Raw genomic sequence first — 10,283 nt, 5'->3', positions numbered from 1 at the left:
ATCTGCTGGGACGAGTCCAGCTGATGTGGGTGGTGATTGGTGAGCAATCTGGCTGCTCACCATCTAAGAATCCTCAGTTTGTATTTATTTATTTTTTGTTGCTTTGAATTATTGATCAAACGTTGGCTTGAATTTGTTTACTGCGATAAGAGGACTCATTACCGCTTCAATCAATCATGCAGAAATCTAATGTTTGTGATCGGCGAAAGGCCCAGCTTTTAACAGGAAGAAGAAGAACGACAAGGACGCGTTGGTTTCCATGCTTTTTTTTTCTCCTTTGCCAGTCTTGGTTTTTTTTATTATAAACTTAAAAAAAGAATCTGATACAATAAGAAACTGCAGTAGTAACTCTCCCCCCCCATTTCCCGAAGGGGCGGCACAGAAAACAGGTCATTGCATTTCCGGTAGTGAAAGGTTCATTGGACATCTACAGGGTGAACAGGTCAGATACAAAATAGGGAAAAAAATAATAATAAAATACAGGGAGGAAACAGAGCACTATTTATATATATATATATATTATTTAAACTCTTAATCTATTAACTTTTACATGTTAAAGTTTACATAGAAAATAAGATTCTTCTTTTTCTTTTATCACAATTAAATAGTCCCAGGTGCAAAATAAACTGCACGCAGTGGTACAAGCAAAGGACATCAGAATACAAAAAAAAATAAATATCTTCTTCTCCATCTTCAATTATCCACCCTGCTTTTAGAGCAGCCTGCGTTTTAAACACCATCCAATGCAGGTTTTGCCCCACCAAAATACAGAAGTGAAGAAAAATCCCATAATGTTTTTCTGTTTTTCCTTTCAGACACGCATGAATTTGAACGTTTCTCTTCTCCGCAGGCTATTTAAACCAGGGTGGACAATTGGATCTGGACCACATTCACTTTTATACTTTATTTTCCTCCAACCTCAATTCTCTCACAACTGCATGTGACAAACCGGAAGCAAATTCCTGGGGTTTGCTTTGTAGGGTCCAGAGAGGTAGAAACCCCCCCAACCCCCAATTGGATCTTGAAGGGCGGTGGAAGAATTACAGGATGAGTGTCAGTGTAAGCAAAGACGGAGGGCAATATGGCTTTTGTTTAAGAACCTGAAAAGGTTCCGGCAAGGAATTAAAAAAAATAAATAAAGGAGGATTTTTCTAAGAAAATAAATCATGTTCAAGCAAAGAATTTAGTCACAATTAGCCGGCTACAGCAGCGTGTTGCAGGATTGATTAACCTTTTTTTTTGCCACTACAAACTTCAATGTTAGTTTTGGGGAATTTAGCAAGAGATCGTCAAACATGTCGATACCCAATAGACTCTTCAGTTTTGTCTTTTCTTAAAAAGATACAAATCTGACAAAAAGCACCCCAAAAATACATTGAAGCTTGAAATGTGACAATGTAGAAAAGTTAAAAGTGCTGCACGTCTGAGAGTGCAGACGGACAAAACACTTTAGGCTAAAGGTGGTACATATCAGGCAGGAATTAGATGGAAGATTATATTATATTTAAATTAAAAAGGGGGACAAAAACAATATAATCTTAACGCTGATGATTTTTGGTTTACTTGTAAAATAGTACTATTTGCCCCAGGAGAGCACAGAGAGTGATATCTGCCATCTTTTTCCTCCACAGTCCTCACTGTAAACGTTCACCTCAAAACTTAAGAGAATACATTTACCCGTCTTTTACGAGACAAATGCTGTACAAGGTATGATACACATTCAATACTTTATTCTGTACATCTTTATTTTGTCTCAGTTTGCATATATTCATGATACGTTTCCGGAAAGAAAAACAAAAAACAAAACAACACAAAAAAAAAGTAAAAGAAATGGGGAAGGGTTTAACTTCAGGACGTACAAAACTAAAGAATCTGAACATGAGAAGTTTATATACACAATCCTGGAGTCACAATCCCCAACCAATACAAATGCAAAGGGTCATTTGAAGATAATAATAAAAATAAACATGAAATTAAGCTGATGTAATTTAGAGAAAATAATTTTTGGGTCCTTATGCCAAATTTAACCAAAATTACAATGCAAAACAAAAATAGCTACACCTCAGGAAAAATACTCAAAAATATTTAAGAAAAACCAAAAGGTCTGATGGGATCTTTCCAACACAATGAAATGCAGGTTAGGCTAATCCAATAACCTTCCAACGTTTTTCAGGTCGTCAGAATAAAAATGTGCAACAACGAAGCGAGGGTAAAAGATGGGCTTAGCGCTGATGGCTGCGGTGACATCAGGAGACCCAATGATAAAGTGCTGAGCGGCTGGACATGTGGAGGTTAACCTTTCCCTGCGGTAACCAATGACAACATACGATGCTGGGAGAAAGAGAGAGAGAGTCACATGTCCGACAAAGCCGTGCACACAGACATCGGTTCTTTATTTATTATTTCTCTCTTTTTTTTTTTTTTGCAGCTGAGAAAAGACTGAGCAAACCTGGGACTGTACAGAGGTGTTTTCTTTTTTTCTTTTTAAGTCTTGCAACAGCTTGAGAAAGAGACAGCAGGAGAATTTCAAGAGGAGAGGAGAGAATAGTGTAGTGTTTTAGTTTCACCGGGAACGTGCTCTGGGTTTCAACGCGGGACGCGCGCGCTTTCCAGTACGCCCCGGACGACGCAGAGGCATCGCGCTCGTCTAGAAGTTTCTCTCCCCGTCTCCCTCCCTCTTCCTCCATGCAGAGGAAAAACCTCTCCTTCATAGTCAAAGTCATGCTAAGCCATTTATCACAATCCGCCGCCGCTGCTCAGGCTGCTGCATCCCCTCCCCAACCTCCTGCTCCTCGCCCGTTCACCTTCACACACTGCTGACTGGAACATCGTGCGCGTCGATGCGTGTGGCGCATTTGTGTCTGCACATTTCCCTGTGTTGTGTTCCCCCCCCCCCCACCTTCTTTTTTAATTAGAGGTATCGGCATTGTTAAAACTGGAATTTATTTCTCATTTACATTCAAAAAGGTTTCCCCTTGACAGACAATACATTCTCCAGTGCTGCCCTTTCTCTCCGCTCGCCCATCATTCATTCCCGCTCATTCCAGCCGCTGATAACAAGCATTGCGTCCGACGATAACGGAGACAAACAACCGTTCCCTCGGTCGAACCATAACAAAACGGAGCAGGACTATACACCCACACACACACACACACACAGACACACACCACCCCGCCTTCTCCTGTGTATTTGTGGCAAGTAGGGCAGAGCAGATTGCGGAGCAAAGTGCTGAGTTTTCCACAGCAGTCGTTCCCTGCAGGACTTGGCAAAGTCCTTTTTTTTCACAGCATGACAGTGCAGTGCAAAATGGAGCTGCTCTAGAGACGGGTCCGTCGGAGGAGTGGAACATAAATGCTTCACGTCACAAAAGAAAAGTAGAAAGAAACTCGCCTCCCTAACCATCAATGTTGACGTGAAGGAGAACAGAAATGAGTCCAGGCAAAACGAATGTCATGTAGAGATACATAAAATGTACGTTATGGAGATGTTTATTTATTTATTTATTTATTTTAATCTCTGTAGCAAAACCCACTCTTGATGCGTGTTAGCATTATAATATCTTGTTAGAAAAACTGAAAACAAGTGGAGAGTCACCCATGTCTGCGTCCAAGTGTCTGTTCCAGACGAAGGCTTAGTTGGCCAGCACCACAGGCTGGAAAGACTGGCTTGGATATTGCAGGCTGTAGCTTCCCAAACCGTCAAACGACGGTTTCTCCACGTAAGGGATTCCTCCGCTGCTGCTGAGGATGCCCACGCTTTGAGGAGAAGGGCTGGCAAACGGGTCAAAGGTCGGATTGGAGCCGAGGTTGTGCGAGGGTTGGAAAGGGCTGGCTTGTGGCTGCATTGGTTGGGTGTCTGCGTCGAAGAAAAAGGGGCCCGGGGATCCTGGGTAGACGAACTCTTTGGCGCTGGGGGAGAGCTGGCTGGGGATCGGACCTCCAAGGGAGTGCAAAGAGAGCGACAGGGGCTTGTGCTTTAGCAGCTCTGGTGCCGAGATGGTGGTGGGAGAGCGGGAGAGCATCCTCTGCGAAGGCGGGACAATGACACCGGAGTTGGCCGGCGACCCGGCTCCAGTGCACTTCTTCATTTTGGTGGAACCGAATTTGGTGGCGGCGAAGCTCGCGGTGGTGAAGGTGATGGGCTGTGGACGGGCAGGAGGAAGGGCTTGAGGCGGCTGCTGAGTGGGGAGGTATGGCAACCCGCCGCTGGGAGGAGAAGGGGAGGAGGTGTTGGATGAATGGACACCAGGGTCAGTAGGTGTGCTGGAGCTAGGGTAGCTAAAGAGCCCAGGCTGAGCTGTCAAAGGTGTGGGAGAGCTTGACAGGGATGGCAAGAGTGCTGGAGATGCTTGACTTCCAATTGGCACAAACACCTGAGCATCTGGATTAAATCCCAAGCTCTTGGCCTCCTCAGTCTCTGACTCACCTTTGCCTTCTCCGTTAACTGCCTCAGCCCTCTCGCTGTCACAACCCAGGCCTGGAGGGTCCTCCAGGTAAAGCACCTTCACTGCCCCCTTCTCTCCAATCTGGTAGGAGACCTCATAAGGGTCGATCCACACGCTGAGCTCTGCAGGGACATTGGCGCGGACCTCCTCTGTGTCCAGTCCACTTCTTTTGGCGGCTAGCTCCACCACAGGGTCCCTCGGCGCCCCCAAGTGGATGCAGCGGAAAGCGGATCCCCTAAGAGGGGCCTCAGGATACCAGTGTCCCTCGAAGCGGGAGACCAGTATCCTCTCCAGCTCCTCGCCAAACAGGTCAGCCCGCCGACGAGGCAGCTTGTTGTACAGGTAGGACACGATAAAGTTGAGGGCCACCTTGACCTCTAGATGCATGGTTGCATCCGGTTAGTGCCGTCGTGTGAGCAAAGTGTTAGAGGATGCTGTTGAAAGGGAGGCAGCACAGACGTACCTCCGGCTTACTGAAAAGTCGTTGAATCTTTTAGCGTCATATCGGCAAGGGCATCTCAGAAGCGGGGACCGAGGGTTGCAGGCTGTTTTTAAGTTCTCTAGACGTTCCAGCTGTGGAGACACAAGAAAACTGTGACTCTGATGTTCAGTAGAAGAACAAAAGCAATCACATCTTGAGGTGCTAGACTTGTTAAGTCTGATATACTTAAAGTTCATTTTGAAGTTGGACAGAAGCTACACGATTTTGTCACCATAACAAGGTCCTGACATAATTCTAGTAGTAATCAGGGTTCCCCCCAGCGTATTATAAGCTTGGCAGGACACCAGGCTTCACTTGTCCCCTCACCAGGCTAAGCTTTGTCTATTTTAAGTAGGGTTTTATATACACCAGTAAAAGTGGCAGTAAAGGCCAATTAAGCTAGGTTTGTAGGTGATTCATGAACTAACGCAAACCAGTTTCTGCACCTGCCTATTGGTCTCTCAAGCTTTTGCGACACCTGCTTGTGCACCTCTGAATTTTTGTAATTTTACATTTTAACACAAAAACCCAGCAGCTCACTGGTGGACTACAGTAGAGCCTCTACCACTGGGCGCAGCAGGTTTTCAGGGGGAGACCCTGGTAATGATAATAATAATAATAATAATGATAATAATAATAAACTTCTCTTCCTGAAAAGGTAGACTAGGTTGGTTTGGCTGCCACAGAGCTTGACTTTTTTGACTTTTTTTTTTTTTTAGAGGAGTTTTCACTTATTAATTAAGTTAGTCTAGGCTGGAACATTTCAGAAGTTTAATATGAAAATGAATGACTCTCCTGGATTGGCTGCTTTGGAGATGGCAGCCATTAGCGTGTCAACAGCGACACAATATCCAAGCTGCATTTTCTTTAAAATATTTTAGATATGCTCCATGGAAAAAAAACAAAACAAAAAAAAACACAAATAGGCGAATTTTCTGTGAATAATTTGAGTTACATTCTAAAGAAATATCCACAAACGGCTGGGGTCGACCGTAGCTATAAAATAGAAAAAACAAAACAAAACAGAAGCAAAATTAACTTACAACAAAGCCTGAAACGACAAACTCACACTGTTGAAAGCCACTGAAAATGTGAGTTTTAAAACAGCCTAATCACCACTTGTTCTATGGTGTTGGAGTCGCGACTGAAAAGGCCTCCGAGCTTCAGCTTAACATTTGATTCAACCAACAGAAGCTGGAAGCTGATCCTTTTACCACAGCTGGTTTTGTGCCTCGTCGTTGTGGCCAAAAAAGGTCAGCTCTGGTCCGCTTTGACCAGAACTGACCTTCCAACAGAAAAGGACTTTAGCTTAAACCTGCCAGTCGAGTTTGAGGGTCTTGATTTTGGATCAGAGGCTTAATTTCTTAGTTGGCATCATCAATGTCAAACTTACTTTACTGCCAACAAAGACACTGGTGTTCCAGTCTGAACTAATGTCTTTGTAATTCCTCGGTTCTTCCAGACTTTAACTCAGTTTTCTGTCACCCAAAAGGTGACAGTTTGGGTCAGTTGGGTTGTTCCAATAAGTCAATAATCCCAAATGCATGAAAACTGATTTCTGGTGGCTAAAGCAGGCCGACATCAAGATTGTGGAAAGGCTGAAAATGTACAGACTACGCCGAGTCGACAGCAGCAGGACACCAACCAGTTTAGATTAGCTCTACAAAATGTGATTAGAAACGGGTTTAAATATCCAGTCAAAATAATGCAAATCGTGTGGTTATCTGCAACTTGCAGACAAACCATGTGCAGACATTCAAACAAATATTATTGGGAGTGTATGTAAATATAGTTTTGACTGTGAGGATTAGATCAAATTTAAAAAAGTTTCTCCTTGTGCACTCGATTTTTGTTTTAAAAATCTTTTGATGGAAACAAAAAGTAGCCATTTCAAAGGCACTGAATTACAGATAAGCACGCCCATGTTGCGTGTGATTCTCTCACTAGCACTGTACTTTAAAATAAAAAAGAAAATGCATCAAAATGCTAAGGTAAGAAGAGCTGCAATACGTGAAAGTTGATACAGATTCCAATAGTGAATGCATATCTATATTTACTTGTGTTAGCAATAAATAATTCAGCCGATGCCTACGTGTTGTGGGACAAACATGACTCTTTCTCCTGAATCAGCAACTATAAATGGACCGTTTCACTTTTCAAGTACATCAAACGTAAGACACGCTGATGGATAAGAGCAGATGCTGCCTTTGTCCAGCTTCATAAATCCTGCATAATCTGAATGTGATCCCATAAAGTGCTTCTGGCTTAATGCTTCACCAGGATCTGTTCACCAGCAGGGGAACGCAAACTGAAATAACGGCACAAGACACGGCAAAAAAAACAGGACAAAAATAAAAACAAAGCAAAAACCAGGAAGTGTTTCGTTACAGAAATCAGAAAATGGCAGGACACTTGGAGGATGGAACACAACTTCCCAGCATGCACCTTCGTCCTTCCTCCCGAACCTGGATACACACACACACACACACACACACACACACCCACACACACACACACACACCCACACACACCCACACACACCCACACACACCCACACACACACACACACACACACACACACACACACACACACACACACACACACACCTCCCTGACAGATGGGGGATTCAGCGGTTAAGATTAGGAAGGCGGCTCAGATTAAAGACAATTCTAATGTTATCAGGGACAAAGCTCGCGCAAGCCGGCTGCCCGGCCGCAGGGCTGACGGCCACTAAAGGCAAAATCCAAACTCTCCTTTCACATGACTTTGAAGGAGAACGATGGGGGTAAGGGTTGTACGAAAGAGCTATAAATAGGGGGCCTCGTCGGTTTTTTTGCACCGTCTGTGGAAGAAATGCATCTCAACATGCCTCACTTGAAACTAGTGTCATTGAAGAGAAGGATCCAGAAATGTGCCTTTACTACTGCATATTGCGCCCCATATGGTAGAGATGCAAGTAAATCCAACTCAAAATAACCTACAGCTTCCTGCTTTAGCCATCAGACACAAGCTGGTTTTATTATTGCAGGGTCTGTTGTTGTAAGTCTGAGCGTCAGCAGGATCAGAGGTGTTGTGTTTGTTTACATGGACTCATTATGGAGCAGTGCTTGCTACTATGAGTCAGGTTAAAGCCCACAGTGTTCAGCACTTTAAATTAATACCAAAAAATAACCTTTTACAAGGATTGTGTTGAAAGGAAGCAGTTGCATAATAGAAGCTTCAAACTATTGCGATTTGTCTTATTGTGTCACATTTCTGCACCCTTTTCAAATGATTTACATTTAAAAATGATAAAGCCAAAGCGTAGACAAATATGCAAACAGAAGAATGAACAAGAAGTATATCTTAAAAGGTTTGCATGGACTGAGACAGAGGGAGATTAGTGTCGGTCTGAAGCCACTGGAACAGAGAGTACACTTACTTAGCTGCCAGTGCAAGTGGAGGGTCCCTCTTTTTAGTTTTTCTTTTTACAGAAATGCCACTGAAAATTAAATCGTAAAGCTAATGAAGTGCTGAGCAGCCTATCGAGGATGCAACCGACCAATGAGAGAGCCTGTCTCAGCATAAACATCCTCGAGGAAACGTCCGCGGAACACACTGTAATAAGGCTGCGTTTGGACGATGTGCGGCTGGAAATGTGCATTGAAAAGGAGGAGAGCATTCAGACAAACACTCAATTCAGTGTCCGAGCCAAGCACAGCCTTTCCTTACAGACAGAGCTGTGGAAAAACACCAGCACATCCCAACAGGATGCTCCATATATCGACATTAAGGAGAAATGTCTCCACTTCAAGCACCGGGTGACGTGTACGTACTCACCTATCAGTGATAACGATGATGATGTCCGAGCTTGGTTTGCGCTCCTGGTACTCTATATTAATTCCCGTATAATTAATTTGAATTCAAGGCGGAGGTGACAGTCCACGGGTTCGCGAGCTTGATATTTTCTCCACACGTTTCGGTATTTTTCCCCTTTTGCCACCGCAGCTCTAATTATCTGACGTACTTTGCCTCCCGGTGACACTTTGCTATGGAGGTGTCTGCTGAAACTTTACTGTTTGACAACCCGGCGTATTTATACACTGTGAGTCGCCCACACCCCTGTGACGACAGGGACTACTTTTTTGCTCATCATGAGTGATGCATACTTCTTTTTTATTATTATTATTTTGAGGACTTATAGTCATCTACCAGTCATATATGATTACAATTTCTCTCTAAGGCAATTGCTTTCAATAAATATGCAGCCTCATTAAAATAAAAGAAACACAAATATTATTCTTTTTAGACAAAATCTTTCAAACGAGACGAAAAATAGTGCCCAATTTTGGCATGTAGTATATAGTATTATTTTTGTAGGCACTAGGTTACACGGCGGAGAGACATTTTTCTTCACTGAACAATTTACTAAAAATACTAATAGTGATAGCAACAGAGTTTTTATTGGCTGATATGGAGGAAGACCACCGGTTTATTGGTCAGCAGCAGCTGAAGCGAAGTCAGTTTTGGCAATGGCTTATGGGATATGATGTTCCTAAAGATTCCAGTAAATGTTTATGTTTTTCACTGCGGTGAGCATTTATTTACATTTTTTTATAGGTGTTCAAAAAGACTTTGACTTCACATCAGCTGTTTCTGAAATAACATAGTCTTAGCTTTACAATACAATATTAAAACTTATTTAGAATTAGAATGACAATAAACCACAGAAGAAAATAATAAAAGTACAAAATTTAAAACATGTGAAATGCTAATTAATTACCAGTTTGATTATTATTATTTCACAGTAAATGAGGAAAGAAACTGATAATGCCTTTCTGATCATATTTATTTGTTCTAAACAAAACAAGCTGGGAGATGAAACTCAATTTAAGTGTGAGACACCAAAAAAAAAGAAAGTACAGTAAGACCAACTCAGTCACAATCATGTGAGCAAGGTTGTGTGTATCATCAGAGAGGATTATGAAACACACCCTTGGACAGAGCAATAAAACACCCAGCCTCCCTAAAAAAAAAAAACTGACTGAAGAGCCAAATTTAACAATTGTGTATAGTGATTTCCCCTAAAATAAATTTCACCTGGTATTTAAGAACTTGTTCAGTAATCTGAGTATTTTTTTTAAATAAAATCTAATAAGCACAGATGTTTTTAAACAAATCTAAAAGCATAACGTGGGGACTCACAGCTCACCGTTATGGGCAGCTTCACGTTGTATCGTGTTTTGTATTTTGGCCACTCTTGAAAGATTGTTAAAGGAACTAATCAACCTGAAGTAAAGATTTTTGTAATTTCTTCCTAAATGTCAGATGAGACAACGGTTGTGCTTTTTGACAACAATAACAGAAAGCAAATTTG

The 10,283-nt window shown here is 42.4% G+C and overlaps 1 protein-coding gene across 1 annotated transcript; it reads right to left on the bottom strand.

Moving 5' to 3' along the window:
• Positions 1-254: 254 nt before the first annotated feature.
• tob2 (transducer of ERBB2, 2) lies at positions 255-8,987 on the bottom strand. Its single transcript, XM_015008209.2, has 2 exons — positions 8,747-8,987; positions 255-5,018 (listed from the first exon to the last, which is right to left on the bottom strand). The coding sequence occupies exon 2, from the start codon at positions 4,830-4,832 to the stop codon at positions 3,633-3,635; it is 1,200 nt and encodes a 399-aa protein (XP_014863695.1). The 5' UTR covers positions 4,833-5,018; positions 8,747-8,987; the 3' UTR covers positions 255-3,632.
• Between the last annotated feature and the right edge of the window lie 1,296 nt (positions 8,988-10,283).

Source organism: Poecilia mexicana, unplaced genomic scaffold (assembly GCF_051168715.1).
Source record: "Poecilia mexicana isolate PSO_F unplaced genomic scaffold, ASM5116871v1 scaffold_8, whole genome shotgun sequence".
Lineage (NCBI taxonomy): Eukaryota > Metazoa > Chordata > Actinopteri > Cyprinodontiformes > Poeciliidae > Poecilia > Poecilia mexicana.
This window is presented reverse-complemented; position numbering and strand designations above follow the sequence as displayed.